Source organism: Anarhichas minor, unplaced genomic scaffold (assembly GCF_050575085.1).
Source record: "Anarhichas minor isolate MPS153535 unplaced genomic scaffold, ASM5057508v1 ptg000006l, whole genome shotgun sequence".
Classification (NCBI taxonomy): domain Eukaryota; kingdom Metazoa; phylum Chordata; class Actinopteri; order Perciformes; family Anarhichadidae; genus Anarhichas; species Anarhichas minor.
Window position 1 is genome coordinate 5,363,649 of NW_027466452.1, and position 25,193 is coordinate 5,388,841.

Below are 25,193 nucleotides of genomic sequence, written 5' to 3' on the forward strand. Positions count from 1 at the left end.
AATCCCTCACCAACTGGGTTGAGCGCATGTCTTTTGCTTTCTCATTTCCCATAGAATAGGTCATGTATTTCACGTATGTGTAGAACCTCTTTAGTATTTAGTCTTGCTGATCTGACATTAAAACGCAGTGAAAAAGCACAGAGGGGAGGCAAACAGTACCTCAATGAAGTGAAGGGGGCGTGCCAGAGTCCACGGGTCGGGTTTCTGAAATATATGGAATATGAAAAACAACCAGTAGTCAATGTGCAAGCTGCCAATTGAATGGTGATTTAAGCTACTCTATTGGGTTCATATATTTGTAAATCTGACTCTGAAAGAGTCAGTGCCTCACCAGCCACGAACCTCACCACACGTCACTGCTGCTGGATGTTCCAAGACATGTTTTTTTGAAACAGGAACTTTGTCACTTAGCCAACATTCTCCTTGGTGGACAAGAGCATTTTATATTGATTTAAACTCAGTGTATACAGTGTTTTGATCAACTCATGTCACGTCACATTACAGAAGCTCAAGAAGGGAGGGAGATGAGAATATGTGTCAACTGTCATTCTGTGACATGTTCTGTTGAGTTCCTAGTGGGATAACCACATTCTTTACCATATTTAAATTACACTTTAAACACATGAATATGAAATAAAACTTTTTATTGGTGTTTTGTCACTACCACACAGTAAAAAAAAATATTTAAAAAATATTTAAAATATTTAAAAAGCCATTGTCCATCCATGAGTGACCATGTCTTCATTACAGACAGCAAAGCCCCAGGACAACTCCAAATGTCCGAAAGATATATATGTGTGTGTGTGTGTGTGTGTGAGAGGGGAGCCCATATACTGTGTATCTATCTTTGCTCTACTGGAAATTTGTTATAATATAAAAAAAGACACTTTTGAAAAAGCTCCAGAACACTGAATCCTACAACCTCATAATTCAACTGGATAGCATAAGACAGACTTTCTGTTAGAAATGTACTAACCAATCCCCAGCAGCATGTAACTGAATCTGTACTCGAAAAAAAATAGATTACGTTGCTTCATATGCAGCTATTCTTTTCAAAGAACATGTGATCATTTCCAAAAACAACGTTTGAATTCACATTCACCCCAGTTTACCCAGGCATGAACGCCAGCAGGGAGATCAAATAGTACAAATATCCTTCCTTCTCTCGTACTGAATCATTAAATAAGAAGTACAAAACAATTAAAAAGCACAGGGATGTCAATCTATATTTTCTCTGGTATATTTCTCACATAAGTGTTATTGTGTAACCTCTTGCAAACATTTGTTTTCCATTGAACTGACTGACTAGTTTCAGTGGTATTTTAGTCCATAGCTTCCTTTAGCTGTTGCTGAAAGGAGATGAGGAAGCTCATTAACTAACAATATTAATAATGTAAACCCAAAATAGAACAGCCATGGAGCAAGAGGACAATTCTTCTCCTTTGCTTACCTCCAAATAAGAGCAGTTGGCATCCAGTCTGAGTTTGAATTATAACATCGATGTGTCACCTCTGCTGTGAATTCATTTCTTACTAATGTGTGCGTGTTGGAGCCTGCAGGTCTGACCATGTAAAATGCCATATAGCTTTGTAAACAGCACCAGTGACACAGCAGTGACCTGTAGTTAGGGCTGGATCGGTGGCATTTAGACTGAGCTCATTAGTTTGTCCATCTTAGGCTCTTCAGTGCCATCAGCCATTTCTGTTGGTTTGTGAGACAGCGGCATGAAGGTTGTCTGTGTGTTTGCTTGTGTGTGGGGTTAAAATGGACTAGTGTTGATACCTCAAAAAAACATCAGATTATTATTAACAACAGTTCCTCTATTGAGCTTTATAGCCTATTTAATCAGAAAATACACTGTGGAATAGAAACACGTGTTAGTGTCAGTAATAGTCTGTATTAACAGTGAAGTGACTGACTTCTAGCAGCTGTAAACTTTGTCAGGTGAATGCATGTGCTGGCAAATTCTATTTGAAACTTGTCGGATAATTCTGTCAATTATGTCCTGTATCATTTCTCACCCTGGGTGTGATCAAATATCGACATCTCACGAGAACAGTATTATTCAGGCTTCAGATGCTTAGCCTACATAAACTCTTCCACTTCCCTGCTCACACAATATTTCAGTGACAATCCGTCTCCCGCTGCATGTGTGTTATCTGAAGTTGAATGAATGCTGTATCTTATTTTTAGATACCTTGAATCTGTTATTCTCATAATCTGCAGGGCTGCATATTGTTCCTCCATTATTACAGCACTTATCCACACACTGATGCACATTAACACCACACAGCAACTGATCCTTACAAACAACAGGCTAAAACCAGAATATTACACTGAAGTCCCGAACATAATTGATGACAAGGGACTGCCCTGGAGGTCAGCATCCAGTAGAAATGTGTTTGACTTTGTGCCAAGCATACAGTCCCAGCTCTCACTTTGGTTCTACAAGGACCCCAGTACCCCATTTTCCCACAGTACCCCCCACAGGACATTACATTACAGTCATTTAGCAGACACTTTTATCCAAAGCTACTTACAACTCAGATTCTATCACATTTCTACAGTAGGCACAGCTACGGGAGCAATTTTGGGGTTAAGTGTCTTGCTCAAGGACACATCGACATGCGACTCGAACCGCCGACCCTCTGATTAAAGGACAGCCCTGCTATCCACTTAGCCACAGTCGCCGACATGGTTGTAAGTCTTCTCCATGTCCACAAAACACATGTAGACTGGGCAAACTCGCTCAATCCAAAAACAGCCCTGCAAGAGTAAAGAGCTGGTGCACAGTTCCACAGCCAGGACAGAATCCACATTACCCCCTGGATCAACAATCGGTCGGAGACTCCTTTCCCGCACCTTAGACGAAACGGCCAAAACAGCCCAACAATGTACAGAGCTTTCAGTGCCTCAGGGCGAATCTCATCCATAGGCGCCTCGCTATCGAGGAGCCTTTTTACTACTTCAGTAACCTCTACTGGGGTATGCGTGGTATAGGTCTTCCCCCAAGTGTCTTCAAACTCTGCCTCCTCCGTGGAGGATGAGTTGGTTGGGTTCAGGAGTTCAAGGGCTTTGAACATGGCCCACACCGATGACATGTCCCCAACCTTCTCCGGGATGCACAAAAAATTCTTACAAAGGTGGGAGTTGAAGACCTCTTGGATAGGGGCCTCAGTCATGCCTACCCAGATTAACCTCACTACCAGGTCTGTCTGGCAGCCTTTCTCATCATCTGATTCAACCCACCACAAGGTGGTGATCAGTTGACAGCTCTGCGCCAATACATGCGGCCTCAAATCTGATGATACAACCACAAAATCAACCATCAATCTTTGGCCTAGGGTGTTCTTGTACACTTATAAACCTCTTTATACACAAATATGGTGTCATCAATGGCTAGTAAAGAATTCCAATAACAAAGTACCACTTGGGTTCAGATCAGGCAGACTGTGAAATGGAATGGTTAATGGACTTGTAAAGCGCTTTGGTAGTCTTCCGACCACTCAAAGCGCTTTTTACACTACAAGTCATTTATCCATTCACAAACATTTATACAGGAGCTACCATGCAAGGTGCCATCTGCCCATCCGAACTAAGTAATAATTCATACCCATTCATACACCGATGGCACAGCCTGCGGGAGAAATTTGGGGGGGGGGGGGGGGGGGTGCATCTGAGGCCAGCTGAGGTGTCTCGGGCATTTGATCCAGAAGCCTCTTGGACGCATCCCTTTGGAAGTTTTCCAAGCACGTCCAACTGGTAAGAGGTTGTGGTGTAGACCCAGATAACGCTTGACGGATTGCATTTCTCGTCTGGCCTGGTAAAGCCTTTAGGTCCCCCAGGAACAGCCTGAAAACATTGCTGGGGTGAAGGACATCTCGAATACCCTGCTAAGCATGCTGCCCAAGCGACCTGGAAAGATGTGGCTCAGGGGATAGAGCGCATTGTCTACTAATCCCAAGATTTCCCAGCACCTTTAGTCCGTATGTTGAAGTGTCCTTGGGCAGATACTGAACCCCAAATTGCTCCGATGGCTGTGCGATCGGTGTACGAGTGCGTGTGAATGAGCATTTAGATTAGATCCTGACGGGCAGGTTGGCATCTTCAGCCTCTGCCATCAATGTATGAAGGTGTGTGTGAATGGTTGAATGTTGACATGTAGTGTAAAGCGCTTTGAGTGGTCAGAAGACTAGAACGGCGCTATATAAATGCATTTCCAATTACCATTTACTACAATAGATAAATGCTGACAATTACTATGTAAAATCAAAATCATTAGATTAAATATAAGTGGTAGATTGCTAGGTGTTTGGTTTGTCGCGATTGCTTAAATGTAAGCGTGGAAGAAAATTCACTTTTAAGGAAAACTATTTTATTGGGAAAGTTTTACAGAGGTTTCCACAATTGTCATCTTCTCATTCACACATGGGTTTACGTCACATGATTAGATCTCTCCAGAGTTAACATACAGTTGGACTTTCAGTGAAACTGAGTGAGCTTAAAAGACATGGCAAAATGTATACATATCTTCAATATTTCAACATATCGAGTTTTTGTCAAATGAGAGTGATAAAGGATGACACACTGTAACAGTGACATCTGTGCACATTTTGATATGTAGCTATACATTTCATCCTGTCATGTTTTTTTCTGTCCCGTCTTTTCTTGTCCTGTCCTACACTTTCTTTTCTTTCATCAATTCCTTTTTCTCTGTACTCTTTTGTATCCTATCACCCTTTCTCTCTCCATCCCACTCCAGATCCAGGAAACTCCCCGTCCAGAGTCTCTTCTTCTTGTTCTTCTACTGATGTGGACAGCAGCAGTGAGCATCCGCTGCAGAAGAACCCGCACACAAACAGCAGCCTTCTCTGTCACCCAGACTTCGCTTGTGGTTCGGCTCCACGCTCTCCCAGCACCTTACCTCGGAGCTACATCACTGCTGCTCGTGCCGGCAGCAGGGACGGCCAGCCGGATAGCCGGATGATGCAGCACTCTGTGGAGAGGAAGAAGGAGGTGTTCCTGGACCACCTGAGGCAGAAGTATCCTCACCATGCTGCCATTATCTTGGGACACCAGGACCGCATGAGGGAACAGGTGAGATTAAAGCTGTGCCAGTATGCATTAAGCTCCCAGTGTTAAACAAAATGAATGTGGAGCAGGGTGTTGCTGTCCTCTGTTGACTTTCTCTTCACAAATGAAGATTTAACATCAGAAACTTCCCTGGGTAAATAAAGTTGGAGAAAAATGAATACCGTCTCCCATTGGTTCAAATAAAAGATGTTCACTTGGTGCATCCACCAAAGAGGTTTTCTGGCTTCCTTAGGGCTTACAGGTCTTGCGGCCCGTAGAGCATGAGCACTAAAGCTCATGCTGAGCCGGCTGACTTCTGCTGCTCAACACACACACACACACACATTACTCGTAAAAAAAATAATCTGTCTCTATAAGACTGTTTCCCCACTACACTGTATTAGAAAAAGCCCCCCTGCTCTTCCTCAGGGAAACTAATGGCAGTGCTTTCCCTTTAGTATTGGCAGGTCTATGCTGGACAACGCACCTCTTCACTTTGTTTTTCCGTTGTGATTTGATTTGTATGTGGAATGGATGTTCCATGTTTGTAAAGAGAAAAGCGAAATAATTGTCCTTTGACAAATGTTTTTCATTTAACTATGACACAGACATAAAAAGAAAATACATAGAACGTTTACTTTCAGTTTGATGTGTTTTTATGCAAGTTTTTTGAAATATATTTCATATGGATTCAATTGTCAATCATTTCGTGACCTCCAGAAAAATGTGTTGTTTTTTTTTTACAGCAGTTTCATGTGTATGTAGCCCCCTGGGGGTTATGGTCAAAACAATATTCCAATCCCTGTGAATGGATCGCTACATTGAGCACATGGATTAATTAATAAACTGATTCCATCGATGTATACATTGTAGGGTAAAAACATATTTAGAGGAGCTCTCTGCTAACTTGTGACGTGAACCTCTAACCTTCAGGATTAAAGGGGGGAGGGTTAGACAGTGTTAAGCTGATGTCTTTGACTTTTATTCATGAATGCAGCAGTTTTGTACCAACAAGTTGCTTATTTTTGTTCCCTCAAATTACTATATTGAGCTTATGAGCTCCCCTCAAATTAGTAATTGTTGAGAATACATAAATAAAACATGACTCATTCAGAGGATGCAAGAATATAGGAAAAGCTCACAGTTATGCCTCGGGATCCAGTCAGCTTATTTCCAATTTGGCTGCATTACAGAGACATGAAAATGGCCACTGACACGTGTAGAGGGAGCTCTGGGAAAAGGGGAGTCAGTGCTGTCTGTTCTGGAGGACGATGCCAGGGACCAGATGTATGAACCATGCATACGCACAAAAATCATGCATGCGCCATTTCAATCAGTGGAGACTTCATTTAGAGTGAACAATAAATGTATTACATGGGTCACAATGAAGTGTTTTAGGCACTTAGACCCCATTGTGACATGTTCTATTCAGTGGGTATAGATGTCATGGTTCAGGAGTATTCCCCCCAGAGTCTAGACACTGGTGGTGGTGAAGACAGTCGGCCGAAGAACTTCCTTCACATAATCTGGTATTTCTGAAGGAGGAAGGTGCAGTGAGAATGTGAGCTCCTCCCGCAGCCTTCAGACCAGCGTACGGGCGGTTTCAGCAGCGAGTGAAACGATAAGGTGGACGTGACATATAAGACGAGGAAGGTCATCTAGTAGTAAAAGCTTTTTTAATTTTTTTATTTTTTTTAATTTCAATGATTCCAATTTTGCGTTTGCAATACGACCTTCTGTATGATGTCAATGAAATGTGCATTTATAAACGTAGTATTAAGATGATATATACTGTAGGCCTTTACATGTTAGCTTTCATTTCCCCGTCTTTTGATTTGATCCTGACTTGTGGAGCATTCTGGAAAGTTTGTGTGCCCTTTAGATGAATCATTAGTCTGCTGTTTATTAATAATAATGGTTGAGATATTACTGTTACGATGGTTTAGAGGTACATGTATGAATACAATATACGTATATATACAGGGGTGCACATAACTTTTCACGTTAGGTACTCGGGGGACTACCAGGAGATGGAGTTTGGTACTCACCATGAGGTCTTAATAAACGTAATCCCTGTCGGTGTCTCCCTCACTACATGTCCTCTGCTTCAGCTTCCTGAATGGGATATGGAGAAGATGCCCCTCCCAGTCCCTTGTTGAGTCTCTGCTGATCCAGCACCAGGTCAACAGCTGGCTTTGAGTCAAATGTCTCTGTGGTCATTTGGCGAATGTGTATTAGGGCTGAGAGTCCAGTATGTGACTGACGCGACTCCACAAAGTCACACAAAAAGTACACTGCCAAGCACTGCTGTCTATAATCTTGTATTGGCTTTGACTGTGCAGTTATTGTTGGTGATTTTAACATCCATGTTGACAACCCCCAGGACAGAGGCACTAAAGAACTTTGTACTGAGTCAGCATGTGATGGAGCCCACACACTATAAGGGGCAAACTCTGGACTAAGTTATCTCCAAGTGTCTGAACATATTGAAGACTGTCGTGTCTGATCGTTCATGTGTTTTCTATGAGAGCTCTTTCTCCGTGCACACAAATGAAAAATGTTTTCAATTGACTGACATATTTGTATGTCCATCCATGATGTGTTTCTTTTACTTTGTCTTTTGATGTAAAGCAATTTGAACTGCCTTGTTGCTGAAATAATATAAACTCGCCTTACTTACTTGAACTAGTACAAAACGCTGCTGAAGGTAAGACAGTAGCTGGTTCTGAACCAGTTTGTATACCACTTCTTTGCTTGTGATCTGTCTCGTGTTGTCGCTGTGCACACAGACCTTCTTTAGGCGGAAAAACTTTGCATCGACTTGTTGTCTTGAATTGATGACTTTCATATCCTGTCGTGGCGGTTCCACACCATTTCAAATGTGGAGGCCACATGCACCAAAAAATATCGAGCACAATTTGACATAGCTCAGGAGGTAGAGCGGTCGTCCACGAATCAGAAGCTGCAAGCTACATGTCAACGTGCCCTTGTTAAGATATATGAACCCCAGATGGCTGTAAGGAGGTGGCACCATGCTGGCTACTACGTGGCTAAGGCTAGAAAAGCGAAACATAAATGCGGCTTATTTATAACAATAAATCAATTCCAATAAACACAATAATAGTCATTCAGCGTCGATACATGTCATCACTGCCATGAATGATTAAAACGTCCCCTGTCTGGCGATAAATGTGGTAAAATAATGTACAAAGTGATTTGCTAAGGAGGGCAAGACCCGGAATACCCTGAGGAGACGTCAGTACTGTAAACGGCTGCAGGCTATTAAACTATTGCCTACCATGGCTAGATACACAACTACAAGCTCGATTACCTTACTGCCATGTGACAGTGGTAAGAAGGTTTGTATGTAAGGCACGAGCTCGCTTGCTTCCTTGCCCTTTGTTTTTTTTAATTGAGCGAGTGGGAATGGATTAATAATGTGTGCCAATTAATACCTATTAATAACCATGTTGAAATGTAATTTGAACTTTTTAACAGCAACACTGGATGAAAGAGTTGGCTTCCTGCATCTTATCTTGCAGACCTCAGGAATATTGCCTCCAGCAGTGCAAGTTGTTGAGTGTGTGTGTGTGTGTGTGTCTATGACAGATAGACATTGGGTCTGTGACATTCAGATTGTTTCTTTTATGTGTGTGTGTGTGTGTGTGTGTGTGTGTGTGTGTGTGTGTGTGTGTGTGTTGAGGTGCTGCTGTCCACTGCAGTGAGGGAAGGGGGGGCTGGAGCTGTCCTGACTCGTGTCCTGTGCCATAAAGCTGTCTAGTGGAACTGTTCTAGTCAGACTGGTAGAGCCAGCATTATGTACTGAGGTGGAGTTCTGTTGAAACAGAGAGAGAGAGAGAGAGAGAGAGAGAGGGGCAGGCAAAGAGAGGTGGGGTTTAGCGCACCTGACTCTGACACGGAGAAACAGCTCGTAGATAGCAACCAAAAAGTCCGATAGAGTAGAAGAAATACACATTGAAATTCCCGTGAAGCGCTGGGACCTGCTTTACCCCCCCCCCCCCCCCCCGAAACTTATTAATAAGTGAGAACTTTGAAGCGACATCCACACTGCCAGCCTCTGCCTCCAGGTAAGCTCGTTGAACCTCTTTGAATTATAACTTTAACGACAACATGTCCACTAACCGAAGCTCTTTCTGAAACAGCCTTCAAATCTAACGTCTTTTTTAGAAAAGTAAACCACACTAACGAGCAGCGTCAACTCCTTTTTTTCTGTAACACACTCTCGCCTCCGTTCAGCTTGACTGGTGCAGAACATCTCACTCTGTGTCTGCAGAGCCGGACTAACGAGCTGCTGAGTAAACACCACGTTATGCGGGTCTGTTCGCTCGTCTGACGCACGCGGACAGGCGTGGAGCGCCAAACCCCGTTTAACTTCTGTTACTGTTTACTCCTCCGCTCGGCCTCGTTCCAATACACCAAACATGAGTTATTTTATGCCGACTTGTGGAATTGCTTTCTATACGAGTCCCAGAAGGCTTTTTTTTTGGAGTGGTGATGAACTGTCCGCCAATTGTATAGAACTATTTTTTTTTGATAATTGTATGGCGGAATAAAACCTAAAGCTACTTGTCCTTTAGGACGCCACATGTCACAATAGAGGCTCCATCATGCAACTCCGGGGAGGTTTGTGCACCTGTGGGCACAAGTGCTGTCAATAGATTGGCCGAATCGAGAGAAACTTCATTACAGTTGAGATTATTATTTTTTTAATTCATAAGAACGGACACACTCCATACTCCTGTTTTTATCTGTATCAGATATATGGTGGTGCTTAGTTGCATAGGTGTGGCTGATATGATACAGTATGATTTTGAAATGATTATAGAAACAACTTATCATATCGTTATCGAAATATTGACAGTGTGCTCGAATATTTACTGAAATATTGATGCTCACATGAAAGCCTCTTCATTGCTCCTCATCGAATTGATTCCAATAGTTAGTCAAGTTAAAAGCTGCCATTTCATTAAGATAGAACTTTTTGTTCAAAATGAAAGAAGACATAAGTAAAATGTCCCGCTTTACACCTGTCTCAGGTGTGTTACAGTAAATACACCTGGCTATTATTGAGCGGAACAGTTCACATTAATATACAGCAGAGACTACTTCAGGACATACAGTACGAGACAAATCCACATATTTAGTTTTGTTATGTTATGCCGCATGCTCATGACAGCCTGTCAGACTCTACGAATGCAGTCCCCCCGGGTCGGAGAGAAACCAGTGAGCAGGCTGGTTGTCTCGCTCTTTGGATTGCTTATTATTTGTGCACCACCACACAGTTGTTCCTGTCACTGTAAGCTACAGGTGTCCTATCTTTTTATAGGAATCCTGGGATAAACAGCCTGACAAACCTGAAAGGAGTAGCTTTGCTTTTCGGACTGAGGCTCCAATGCTGGAATCTTAGATCACCAAAGATAACACAGAATAGCTAAATCATAAGATTATAGTTGGTTTTGCCTTGAGGTTTGATGGTATGGAACATAAGTTATTATCCAGGATGGTCGTCTTAACATGTACTTATACTGCTGAGCTGTAGTGACGAGACACATTCTTCTGCCGCTGGTCTGTGACTCTGGCTAAAAACCATCATCAGTCCTTCTGTTCAGATCCCGCGCGGGGACAAAGTAATCTGGCTGGTCAACTACCCTCAGCTCTGTAATTAGTGGTCCTCAGACCTACGTCGTGTCTCTAGGATGGGAACAAACGGTGTGTTTCACAAACACAAAACGCAGGTTTTTTTTTTGTCAGGTTGCACAACCGTAAGTGTGTGCGTGTGTTCCACGTCTTTGGCTTGGAGTGCCTCAGGCAGTCCACAGTTGTTTCCCTTCATGCAGGCAGCTTGCAGTAGTTTGTTGCTTGTAGTGTGACGGAGCCAGACCCATTCACTTCATTACAATCCACCTCCACTATGGAAGCTCCCTCCCTCACCACAGCACGTGTCAGCATTAACCTCGTGAAGTCATTTTCAGGATGTTTGTGTTTGTGTATTGGCATATTACATGCACATTGTAAAAAAAAAAAAAAGATGAGTAACCCTAAAAGCCCTTCATTAGCTGTGTCACACACACTTGTCCTCTGCAGCTTGTATTAGTGTGTATTCTCTAAAGGTGGGGTTGTATGAGGTGCTTATCCATGAGGGCTTTACCTTCAGTAGATGGAGGTGGCCACGCCCCCGGGTTTGAAGAAACAAACAGGAGTAAAATGATATTGCTGTGAAAGAGGCCTGCAGCTAAATGTATTTCAGACACCTAAAATAAACTTTGAAGTGTACGCTATGCGCCATACTGTATTTACGAAAATGTTCCCGTCATCTGCGGGCATTTCCCGTTAGTACTAAATGGAACGGTACTAGATGCACAGATAGGAGTTTTCTTGACCGATTCCGACTTTCTTCTTGATCACTATAATGGACGGCAGGGCTCCACACTTTTTTCTGTCTGTGACTGTGACACGGGTGCTGTTGTTAGAGCCCTCAGCACATACCTTCATGTCAGCGTGAGTTGATCGTGCTGTTTAATCTGTTTTAACACTAACCTTGCCTATCGTGTTGTGTAAATGCTGTACATAGCTGTGTGTACTGTATACCCATGCTGGGCACAGAGGGCAGCAGCTGGCCGACCCCTCTTCTAGAGTTGTGTTTTAAAATTTTACCAACAAAAAACATGTAATATGAACTTTGAACATGTAATGGCTGCACTGCTATGAAATGTGCTTCACGGACGTCTTCATTGACGTCAGCTGTTCTGGAGACTGTTGTTTATTGTCACCTTGACACTTGACGTTGCTCTTGATACTTTACATGAACACATCTTTATTTACCGAGGTGATTTAGTTACCGATATATATCCTGAGGTTGCATGATATACTTGTGAAATATTTTGTTTGGAATAATCATTGTAAAATGTAATGTTTTTAAATATTGGTAGAATTACAAATGTAGGTTACTTGTATGGCCTTTAGGCCTACAGCTGTCCCTTCAATGGATACTGAAGTTTGTTCAGAGGAACCTTCTCATCGAATTACAGGGAAACCTATTCTAGTTTTGATACATGATACATGTAGTGGCTGTAACTTCTCTGGAGCTCTGGTTGTACTGGTGAGCTCTGAGTCTTGATGCTTATCTGGCGCTCTGGTTGTACTGGTGAGCTCTGAGTCTTTTGATGCTTATCTGGAGCTCTGGTTGTACTGGTGAGCTCTGAGTCTTGATGCTTATCTGGAGCTCTGGTTTTACAGGTGAGCTCTGAGTCTTGATGCTTATCTGGAGCTCTGGTTTTACAGGTGAGCTCTGAGTCTTGATGCTTTTCTAATTTATCCAGGCAGATAGTTCAACACGTTCTGACACGTCTGTGTGTTGACTAAAAGACGGCTGGTCCTTGTGTTCACTTTGTGAAATTTGATCTGATTTCTCAAAATCCCTAAATGTCTTTTAGTTGTGTCTATGTGGAGTTGGCACTGTAAATTGTTGTGACAGTGAAGATGCTGCCTCCACTACTGTGACTTAAAAAGCAATGTTCCAGAAAATGGACTTTAAAATATAAAAAAAGCATAGTTTAGAAGAATTGACCCGTTCCCTTGCAAAGTAAAGAAGACACAGTTTATAGATGTCCCGAGCCAATCCTAATGTAATAGACTGATAGCTAATGAAATAAAGGAAACGAAAATCTATAGATGTGTATAGATGTGTATAGATGACTTTGTACATGCTCGGAGCTTGTGTGCCCGTCTGCCGAGGCAGCACCCATGGAGTACTGTGGAGGCTGAAATCTTCCCCACCGAGAGAAGGCCGGAGAGCACGCTCCACTGTTGTTTTACAGTAGAGTTGCTTCTTAATAAATCTACCATAAACTGGTTTAAAATTAAAAAGTATTTAATCCTACTGAAGCTAATACAATTACAGAATGAAGTACACTACTAACAGAATATATAATATATGATCCGCACGGAAAAGCTATTCACTCGCGACTCAGCCTGGAAACACAGATGTTTCCAGGCTCAGAGCCGAGAAGAAAGAGAGTGAATTCCTTTCCAGCACTTCCTCTTACAGTTTGAAATCCCCTCCCTTTTGTCCATCTTAATTCCTATTGGCTAATTTCGGTTGCCTCCTCCTGGCGTCAGGCTTCCGAAAACCCTCACGCGGGCACAACCTGCAAATGTCTGTCTAGAAGTCTGACTTTCCCTTGGCTATTCTTCACAGTTTAATACATTCAATGACTGTCTTTTATGGCTTAACACTTCTATGATAAACATTCTATATAAAGATAAGGATTTGCAACTTTTGGCAAAAACTTCACAAGTTTCACAAACAGATATAAAGGTGCTACTAAGATACACTTCTAACTACAAATCACTTCTACAATTATGAATCTTCTAATTATGTATTCCAAAACACTTCTAATTATGATTTCTTAATTATGAATCATTAAACACTTCTATTATGATTTCTTAAAACTCTTCTAAACCCAAATTTCCTACAGTACAGGAGAGGGCTTAGCATGCAGCCCTGAGGGGCTCCGGTGTGGAGAGTCAGGGTGGAGGATGGGGTGGTGCCTCACACAGCCTGAGGTCTGCCCGTCAGTACCCAATCACAGAGGGTGGTGTTGAGACCCAGGAGCTTCATGAAGAGCTTAAAGGGCACAACGGTTCTCAACTACACACACATACAATCATGTGGAAAAATTAGGACATCCTATGTAATGTTAGGTTCTTTTTGAAGTAATATACTATCAGTAGGCCTTCAGAATTCTTACAGCTGTGTGATGCTTGAGGGCTTTCTTGGATGCACGGTTTCAAATCACAGCATCGCAAGAGGATTAAGAACCAGGCTCTCCTCTAAAGTGCTCTCTGGAGTTTGTGTTAATCCTCATTTTTCATGCCTTTTCCAAAGCCAGCAACACGTGTCAATTCCCGCTCATTACATGCATATGGTCTTTTCAAAAATAACAACTTAGTTAGCTTCATCGTTTTGTTTAAAATAACTACAGATTGCCATTACTGAAGTAGGTAAGTTACGTAACGAATAAATGTTTGACATGGGGAACCAACAGTGGTCTCCTGCTTTAAAGATTCGTGATTATTATTTCATGGGACATCTATGAGTTACGGCGCATTATTCTATGTAGGTATAACTACGAATGCTGAAGGAGACCATCTGGTATCATTTGTGTGGGGAGAAGCTCCATCCTCTAACTCCATTGTACAACTGAGTGGACACGGTGTACTCCGCTCCAACAGAGACGTCTTCTTTCTTGCTTCGCATGGCTTTCAGGAGTGGTACTCTCCTGTTGAACTCAAAACTCTTAGTTTATAAAGTGAATCGCGGCGTCTGCACGAAAGCTTTGCGAGTAAAAACTTGGATCGGGATCACGGCCAAATAAACGCGATCGAGACATTTATAAGTGCTACATATGAGATAGCATGTTTATTACACAACATATATGACTTGATAAATGACCAAATGCCAGCTAAGACATTCTCATCCAATGCACTCGGAGTAGTTAGATGAATACAACCCCAGTGCACATTGTTAGCATGCTGGATTGAACTGTAGCGGGTGGTTTATGAGACAATGGGCCAGACTTTATAGTTGTTTAATCTCTTTTTGTTGTGGTTTTCTGTCTCTTTGTGGTGATTTGTGTGATTTTTGGTCTTCGTAGTCTTTTTGTGATCTTTTGTTCTTCCAATGTAACTGCTTTGTAGGGTGTAGCACACTGGCATGACAACTGCATAGCATCAACCGACAGACTCGGTTTAATGTTATATTTTACTTTTTGTCGTCATCTATTGAACTTATTTGCAGTGAAACAGACAGACACAACAGCCAGCTAATATCCAGTATGGTGTCTGTCAAGAACAGCTTCTTCATCATATCTCATGCATCTGTACAGATGCATGAGACTGATGCTCAGCAGCAGAACACGTGTAGTGTGTGATGACAGATGAAGGTTCAGAGTGGATGTGTGGCCTGTTAGCCAAAGGCACTATCCAGCCCAGTGTGGCTTCCCTCGTCATTTCGGTGTAGTGACTCAGTGTTTATGTGCGTGCATACGTCTGTATGTGTGCTTGCGTTCGGGCATTTGTGCACACGTCAGGTTGCAAACATAATTTCAGTGGCCGTGCATCGATGAGTGTCTGCTTTCAGGACCACGTCACACGGCTGGGCTGCCAAGAGGAAGTCCACATCAGACCAATCGCCTCTGATCAGCTCACTGATCCATACACACAAACACGTGTTCGTACTTCGGAACCCGCTTTGACATTCCACGCTAACCTTAACCATTCCAACCACACGCCTAACCCACTTGTTATCCGCAAAGAATTATTTCAACTTGAGTTGTATTTCTGTGTTTTCATCTCCATCAGTGATGAAAACATTGTACTTGCAGCTCAGTATTACCAGGTTTCAGAACCAAAAGCAGGAATCAAGAGACCTGGCAAGGAAGGATCAGACAAGAGAGGCACGCATCAGACAGTCAGATGATGGCTGGAACGCTCAGTTCATTGGGCTGCTATATAAACTGGCAGAATATATATACTGCAAGGTGTGCAGTAGGGTGGAGGAGATCAGGTGACGGGTAATGGTGGGAATGCTGGCAGGGCAGGGTCTGAAATGACAGGAGAGTTGGTGTATGGCAATAGAGCAGATAGAACATGTGGAACTAGAATCAGGTTGACACTAACAGGTCGTCTAACCCTATGCACCAAGCATTGATATTTAAACATTAACCTCTGGAAATCTGGTGATTCTGGCTAAAATAATTTCATCCATGTCCAGTCAGTTGCCGATCAACCACAGCTCCATGGTGGTTTTTGTACTAAGTTGGTGAAACTTCTAGTTATTACTTAGTAAGTGTAAACTTAGTTGACTAAGTTGTGCCATTTTTAAACTCAAATAATCTCTACAAACATATTCTGCATTCATATGCAGAATGTGTCGACAACGGGACAAGATTTTTGGTATCAGAAGCGTTCTTTAAAATGAGCTCGTAAACTGCAACTGTATCTGCCGGCTACACTGGAACCCCAGAAATAAAGCCCCTCGTCCCCAGATGCTTATCGGCTCCATACGGAGAACCGATGGGTTCCAAGGTTGGAACTCAAGAAAGGCTGGCAAAACTGGCCTCTGGTGTGTTCTGTTGTCTCTTCACCTCAAGTAGCCTCCTTTCTTTATCGTTCTATCTTTGACACATTTGCTCTATAAAAAAGCTTGAGGAACAAACTCTTCAACAAATGTATCTGGTAAACAGAACATGGAGCACTGAGCTCAAAGCCAAAACACAGAACTGCTGCATGTCATCAGATTATAGTCCAGGCATTTTACATTAAAATGTGGGTCAACTTCACATGGATTGCAACAAAAAGAAACTGGATTTTGTGTCCTCAGTATGTTCTGAAAGAGAGAAATATAATGTTAGTATCGTATGAAGTGAAAGTTTGCAAAATCGCGTAAATATCATCCAACCAAAACGCCTTTTCAGCAATATTTAAAAGCCTACATTGTTGTACATATTAGATTTGACCATGTCAAAAAAACAAACACCTAAATATACCCAGATCTGGTCTTAGTCAACCCAGATCTGGTCCTATTCAACCCAATCCTGGTCCTATTCAACCCAGATCTCGTCCTATTCAACCCAGATAGGTCTCAATCTACCAGATCTGGTCTTACTCTACCCAAATCTCATTTTATTCATGACAATTACAGAGTACTCCAAATCTAATTTATTATGAATACATGTAGCATATATATACGGCCCAACTGTGATTAAAACCCTTTAGGGGAGCGATACATGTAAAATAGCTTTTGTTGCAATCTATATGAGATCAAGTTACATCATGACTGGACTATTTATGTTGAAATGTGACCTCTGTCTTGGAGTTGATGTAAAACTGTTGTGTTCTTGAGCTGGTAGCAATTGTGGACAGTGAAGTGCTGTGAATGGGTGAATGTTAAAGCGCTTTGAGCGGTCTGAAGACTAGAAAATGCACTATACAAGTCCATTTACCATTCACCATTCACCATATGCAGATAGAAACATATCATAATCATGAATCCCTTAAGTTGTTATTCAATGAAACACTCTGCTTCAATCCATAATTGTTGGTGTTTAGCCTTTCAAAAACAACATTTCCACTGCAGAAAACCTCTCACTTCTACAATTTACTGAAACCGTTATCTAAATAGCAATGCATAGCTTTTAAAGGGAGATTGGTTTAATTAATGCTCTGGCCAAAACACACCGATGATTCATTTAGAGACTAAATACAACCCCTCTGCTCCTTGTGCCTGACTGTGCTCCTTCCGCCCAGATTATGCAATTCAAACAAGAGTGGAGTTGGACACGCCCTAAATGCACTCGATCCGTGCACCTTAGATTGTATAAACAGAGCCCTTAGAGTCAATCGGTTAGGACTAATCTATCTTGACTTTTAATTATAGAAGGAACGTGTCCTACTTTTTGGTATAGAATCTTAACTATCAGAATTTATACCCCTCATTTTAACTCATCACTTTACGTTCTGCAAAGTCATTGACGACAGAAGCCTCCTTCTGTAGCCAGTACAACACCAGTATGGCTAAACCAGCTCCCTTCAGCCTAAGCAGTGCCAGCATTGAAACCCAGTCTCCCAGTTAACTGCTACTTAAGTGCTGACGTAGTTTAGCTGGTTAAGACATTTTTTTATTTTTACATTAGTGTTTTATGTCCTCAGTGGTGGACTCATATGAGCACTCTTATTTCCTGTTTAGTATGCAACTTTTTAATAATCTTTTAAAAGCAGTCCCTGTTATGTTACATTCCACTGAAATGCCATCGTAAGCCACCGTGGTGTGGTGAACCGCCCTGAGGTGAAGAGAAGAAGGTGAACTAACTGTGTACAAGCCAAACACTGCGTGTTTTTTTAAACTATCAACTGATATTAGAGTATGCCACCAGGTGACATGTGCACTTGGCTGCCGAAGGCTGCCACAGCTAGAGACATACAGACAATGTTGGCAAGAACTGTAGATGTTACAGACTTGTGAGTGCTGGTTGTGAATAAAAAAAGAAATCCATGAAGCTTTCCTGTGTTGCCTGACAGCAGTGGAAGAAGCTCCTGTGAAAATGTCTGTCTCCTTGTAACAACATCATATTACCCTTAAAAAGAAAGCTGTCTCATCATCATTCAGGCCTGTTCTGAATGTCCATGCCACCATTCTCGCTGCAGGACTAGAGTCCCATAGAATCTTAGTGTTATTCAGTCTGCTCTCTTCTTCTGTTTCCTTCCATCCAGGTGAGGAGTCCCCGCTCCACTGAAAGCCCCCTCTGTGCAGGTGTGCTGGGCTTGGTGGAGCAGCAGGACCCTCTGGCTTCAGAGACCATGTCTGATGGAGACGTGCTGCCCCCAACAGTACCCTTTACAAGGGGCTGTAAAGCCAGATCAAGTCTACCTGTGGGCCGGTCAAGTAGCCAGACCAGAGAGAGGCCACCTGGTAGGTAGACACACATACACAAGCACAAGGCTAACACCTGTATTCTTACTACTAGTACTTATAAATCTTGAGTTTAGGCCAGAAGGAAATAAGCAGCTAGTACCACGGTGATATCTTACTATAAAACCTTTGGGACTTTAAAAAAATTTGACATATCATTAACTTTTGCCAACAGATATGACATGGATATCCTGTAGAGCCTGCTATGTGTTGAAAATATGGTCATACAGTAAAGAACAGTAAAGAAACGCAGTAGAGTACAGTAAAGAATCGCAGTAGAGTACAGTAAAGAAACGCAGTAGATTACAGTAGAGAAACACAGTAGAGTACAGTAAAGAAACAGTAGATTACAGTAGAGAAACACAGTAGAGTACAGAAAAGAAACGCAGTAGAATACAGTAGAGAAACACAGTAGATTACAGTAAAGAAACAGTAGAGTACAGTAGAGAAATGCAGTAGAGTACAGAAAAGAAACGCAGTAGAATACAGTAGAGAAACACAGTAGATTACAGTAAAGAAACACAGTAGAGTACAGTAGAGAAACGCAGTAGAGTACAGAAAAGAAACGCAGTAGATTACAGTAAAGAAACACAGTAGAGTACAGTAGAGAAACGCAGTAGAGTACAGAAAAGAAATGCAGTAGAGTACAGTAGAGAAACACAGTAGAGTACAGTAGAGAAACGCAGTAGAGCACAGAAAAGAAACGCAGTAGATTACAGTAGAGAAACACAGTAGAGTACAGTAAAGGAGCGCAGTAGATTACAGTAGAGAAACACAGTAGAGTACAGTAAAGGAACGCAGTAGATTACAGTAGAGAAACACAGTAGAGTACAGAAAAGAAACGCAGTAGATTACAGTAAAGATTATGATCTGCTTTGTTTTCGGCTAGGAACATCTTTATGATGGCTTTGATTTAATTAATACACACACAACTTTCATATTCACACTCTGGAGTTGGGACAAAGAGGGCAATGTGTTCTCACCCAAAGCTGTCCTTTCAAAGTAGTGTTTTAAAAAGCATCCACATATTAAATGGTTATTTAACGTGTTGTATAGGCGGTGATTGCCCACTGGGATCAAACCAACTATTTCTGCCGTCAGAATCTTTAAAAGCTCTACACACCTGAGTGGGTGTGCATGGCTTTTAAAGAAGAGATAAAAAGTTGACAAACCATCAATAAATAACATCTTTTTAAAGCTTATAATGTTCAACTCTGTGGTAACGTTCTCTACTGTCTTCTTTTCAACTCAATCAAAGCCACCAGGTGCATTATGGTGCATTACGTTGTTACATAGCGGATGAGGACATGATGCCACAGGTGGCACTCAGTAGAATAAACACCCTAAGATCTCTTCAATTAGCGTCAAGTGTAAGGTCCACATCAACTATACAAGATTTTTAACAACCACCAAATACAAGAGTATCACTCTGTGAATCACCGGCATTGTGTTAGAGTGATGTGTATACATATACAACACTGTATATTGTGTAATACTGGTTTATATACAGTGTTATGTCACTAGGTGCTTTCAGATTGATGGATGTGTTAGTAGTACTATCACGCTGTACAGTGCTGCAAGAGACCTGTGTGTGTGTGTGTGTGTGTGTGTGTGTGTGTGTGTGTGTGTGTCAGGTGTGTTGTACCTGCAGTATGGGGAGGAGACAAAACAGGTGAGGATGCCGGCTGAGATCAGCTGTCAGGAGGCTCTGGAGGCTCTGTTTGTCACCGCCTACCCTCATCAGCTCACCATGAAGATGCTGCAGTCTCCCAACATGGCCATCTACATCAAAGACACCAACCGCAACGTCTACTACGACCTGGAGGATATCAGGTGAGGCCTTTTGACGCAGTAACTGACAGTTAAACTGACATACTGTAGTCCCTCAACATGGTATCCTCTTAGATTACTGTGAGACAGAACAGGGTGAACCTAAAATGACGTATGGTACAGTCCAGTCAGATGTCTCAGAGGACTACTCTGTATGACTGAATGGGCTCTGATGCTTTCTTAGTAATAGATGCTATTTAGTTTAGCAGATGGAAAACAAAACGCTGTTCAATGGTTCAACCAGACTGGCAACTGAAAGAGACAAAGATCCTCTGAGCGACAGTTGAATAAGAAGCCGTCCTTGGTCAAATAAGGAACAGCTTCCTGTTTCAGTGTTAATAGTTTCACAATAAAAGCAGTCTAGAACAAGGTGGAATTAACTTTAGCAAAGCTCTTCTTCATCTACTGCAGGTCTGTTCTCTTCTGTTACTCCTCTTGAGGTTTCTTCCCTGTAAAAGTCTTTTTTTGGGGAGTTTCTCCTGATCTGGATAGAGGGTGTCTAATGCCGTACAGACGGTGAAGCCCCTCGAGGCACATTTGTGATTCACATAATACTTTTGGAAAATGAGTAGTGTGTCAATGTAACTACCAGGAGAAGGGTTGGCTTAGAAAGTCTCAGCAGCTGGTGACAGAGGACAGGCGGTGTTCAACACTCTATGTTGAATAAAGAGCCAGTGAAATATTAATGATTGCATGTGAAGAATGTAAAACTTCCCTCAAAATAGGAATTTACAATACAATAAATAGCATTTTAAATGTAGAGTGAGTTTTTATGACATTTTGCACACTGCATAGTCATAAGATGGACTGTCTCTTCATTAGAGAGCACATCATTCACTGATTTCAACATGCTCAAACTGGAACTGGATCTAAATCCTAAATACTAAATACAGTGTGCCAGCCATTTCAATCGCTTTGTGGGACGTCACACACACACACACACACGCACACACGCGCACATTAAACTGTCCACTTTTGTGTTCTTTTTGCTTCCAGAAACATCACATCCCACTCCTGTCTGAAGGCTTACCATAGAGACCCAGCACACGTGTTCAACCGCCATGCCAGGCCGACCAACACAGAGGGCCGGGTGAGTCAGCCAAACTCTCTTCAGTCTGCTGCCGTCTGTACCGTGCTTTGTATCCCGCAGCGTCTGTACTGCCAACACATGTTCTCAACTTTGTTTCAGACATAAGAAATGCTTCAGAAATGCTGGGTGATTTATAACACGGACATTATGTATTTATTCAGGAGAGCTGAACAACCAGCCATGTATCCGACTACCTGCTGTAATTATACATCACATCAAAGTGTTATTAATGTGTCAACTTCAACATATATATATAAAGCTAGCTGAAGAATATTTAGCCTGCGTCAATAATAATTTGACAGTGATAACTATATAAGAAGCATAGTTTCTCATTATTTCATCTTAGTTTTATTTTGATCTAAATAACTAACAAGTCAGAAAGAAGTAGTCCTAAACAAGAGGAGAAAAGGCAGTGACCTGCATCTCTGCCCCCCGGTGTCAGCACCCCTGTTACATCACCACAGTGTTCTTTTTGAAATGAGGGAGCTTTTAATGACGCTGGTATGAACACAGTCTCAGAAGTCCACTGCTAGCAGGGTGAAACCATCTCTTTGGGACCTTCAACCCCCTGCTGGAGAAGGGGATCGGTGCTGGAATAGATGACAGATGTGGCAAACTCATATTTAAATAGTTCACATCGCACATGTGTTTCCTTCTTCTGCTGTTTCATAGAGAAACATAAAGCCAATTGTTCTCAGAGGTCCAGGTCTTTTGTCACAGAGGATTCAAGCTCAGTATGAGCAGAGCTGCTGCCTCTGAACACAGTGGTCTGTGTGTGGGAGATCAGGAACAAGGCCACAGTAAACATGTGGAACATCAGGGATGCGTTGCCTCTGGGCCAATCAGTAAAAACTATGTCCTTGTTTTGACCCCTAATTATAGCCTGAAACAGTCTCTGCTGTGCCGGTTTAATTTTCACGTGTTTGTCTGCACTGATTACAGTCTGACCAGGGAAAGATTCTGGACTTGGCAGTAATGTTGGGTTGGTGAGACGATCACAGTGTTTGGCTAATCTAGTCCTCACTCTTGGGAAGGGGAGGGTGTTATTTTCTCTGACAGTTATTAGCTTCTCATCGTGACATTGAATGACACCAGTAATTCCTGGTTGCATGAAAGGTGACTCATACACTCCAAGTCTGTTTCTGCTCCTCGTGGGTTTGTTTCCTCCGTGGCAACAAAACACGTCACAGGAGCCATCAGAGAGTCTTGTAGGTTAAACTGGGCTAGCTACCTTATACGAGGACATGAAGATATGTCGGCATATCAGCATTAAAGCAACCCATAATGCAACATGTTCTTAAGCAAAAAATGCTCACTGTTCCACAGGGACTGGTACTCAGTCCATCTACTGCTGTGAAGATGTAAATGACCAGCCCACCAATATGATATTACTGCACTTTTAAAAAATATATCCAGAAAAGCACAGCGGTTTATGACGCTATGAGACAACTCTGGAAAGTTGAAGTTATCGTCTGTCTTGACAGGTAAACAGTAGAATTACACCATTCACAATACAAAGTATCAGCCAGGAATGTGTCCCTGCATGAATCTGATAGTGGATGATGTCTCATGATACAACTGTTGCAAACGGTGAGACACTTTTCTGTTTGCATGACACTCCCAGCGTGGCCAAACACAGTGTCTGATTGAAGAGAAGGCCGCTGTTGTCGTCCTGTGCCGATGTTGGTCTTCTAACAGAGGAGTAATCACAAACTAAAGGACCGGTGTGACCAACTGGAGAGACATTGACATCTTCCTTTCACCGTTTGTAGAGCAGTTGATTGGAGGTCATGTGATGGATGTGAGCTGCCGCTGCTGCAGGAGGACTTTGACGATGTCCATGCTTCATGTTCCTCAGAGCTGTCCTGATAACATGTCTCCACTTTCCCTCCATGAGTTTGGGATGTTTATAAAAATGCTCAATTATACACTACCGCTGTGTTGGCAGTTACTGGGATTATAGGAGCTTTCTGTCAGTGCGGGGGTCTGCTCTGATGCTGTTCTGCTCCCGCTAGTCGAACAGATAAGATGCTGATGGAGGAGGGGCCTCCCTCACTGTCCTCTGCCTTCTGTGTATCTCTGCTGGTCACATACTAAATAACAGAATGTCCTCGTTCATTAGCTTTGTATGTCTTATGCATTATAACTACCACAGTGACCATCTTTTGTGTATTTAGAGTTCTACTACTTCAACATTTAAAAATTCGAAATATCAGCACACAGGCAAGTTTGCATTCTTGACTCAAAAGGTAATAAAAGATAATATTCTGAGAAATTGTATACTTAAATATTATAAATTGACAGACATTCAAAACGATCAGTGTCACTGTACATCATAAGTGCCAGAAATTGTACTACGGGTACACAGGCTATCAAACATAAAAAAATGTTATGTGCCAGTTGAAAATGAGTCCAATAAAGGTATTTATACTCAACAGTAGTAGAATGTTTTTGCTGTACTAAAACTGTCTTGAAACAGTTTATATCATATTTGCACCAGTATAAAACACTCAGCCTAACTCATTTTATCAATTATTTATTCATCTTTCAAAATACTGTTCAAAACAGCATGTGCTCCATGGAGGGGTGGGCTGGACATCATAGGTCACATGTTCTATTACAATGTCATTAAAGATGGAGTTTATTCATCTTATCATCCAGCCAAAGATACAAAGTCACTAAATATATGCAGAAAAACACAGAGACACGTTTACATAATGATAACTGTTCAGGGCTACGAACTCTGTGTGTGTGTGTGTGTGGGAGAGAAGATGCTGTGAGAGCTGATTCTCAGTGGGAAGCAGATTTTGTTTTTGTGGGGAATCTGTGTCAGCTCAATTATGTGCTGGAACAGCGATGTGATTGACGGCATGCTCTCCTTGTGTAACTGGTCTGGACGTTACACTGCAGGCTTTATTTTATGTGGGATTCTTCAGACTCCTAACGGTTTATGTGTTATGACACGTCGGCTCTGTGTAGGTTTAGAGATCAACGCCCTTTTGAAATAACGAGATGGATTTGAATTGTGGCACCCCCTCACAGTCATGCAGGCTGCTGTGCACCTCTCATCTGCACAGCTACCGGGTCTCTGACTGTGTTCATGCGGAGGTAAGTCACAAGTGGCACAAACTATATCACAACGCTTTTTACAACGTGTGTTTTTCTGTAGTTTGGAAGAGGAGCTTCACAAAGTCAACAGGTTTACAGGACAAACAGATCGGTGTCTGGTTAGGTTTTTGGTGGAACCTCTAGAATGAGTGTCTATTGTGTGGTAAACTTGACTGATGTCAATTTTCATAGTTGATTTCACACTGTGCTGTGTTCATTTGGTTTACAGCTGGTTGAGTTAAGTCTGACACAAAAGCAGAGGTTTGTACATCTGAGAAGTCTGTCTGCTGTTGGTGTCTGCACTTAAACTCACCAACCACATTGGGATCAGTAAAGAAAATGGAATCTTTGCTTCAGGAAGAAAACGATAACTGGGATTTTTTTTTGGGCAGAATACATATTTATTGTTGGCTGTACAATGAGAAATAATGAAGTTGAGGAGGGCAGGCTGGCAACGGCAAAGGGGCACATTTAGACTAAGTTGTTGAAGTCCTATATATTCTTGTCATAGTGACAATGCAGATTTTCAGTCGTGATGATTGATACTTTCTGCGGTGACATTGCATACCTTTTGTAAACCATGACTGTGTGATATTCATA

At 42.1% G+C, this 25,193-nt stretch overlaps 1 protein-coding gene across 1 annotated transcript in view; it reads left to right on the plus strand.

The window, feature by feature from the left end:
• LOC142934157 (sickle tail protein-like) overlaps positions 1 to 25,193 on the plus strand; it is a 74,296-nt gene that overhangs the window by 19,919 nt on the left and 29,184 nt on the right. Inside the window, exons 2-5 of the mRNA XM_076078589.1 lie at positions 4,769 to 5,097; positions 18,367 to 18,565; positions 20,200 to 20,398; positions 21,392 to 21,485. Of these exons, the coding sequence (XP_075934704.1) occupies positions 4,769 to 5,097; positions 18,367 to 18,565; positions 20,200 to 20,398; positions 21,392 to 21,485 (821 nt within the window). The remainder of the gene's footprint in view (positions 1 to 4,768; positions 5,098 to 18,366; positions 18,566 to 20,199; positions 20,399 to 21,391; positions 21,486 to 25,193) is intronic.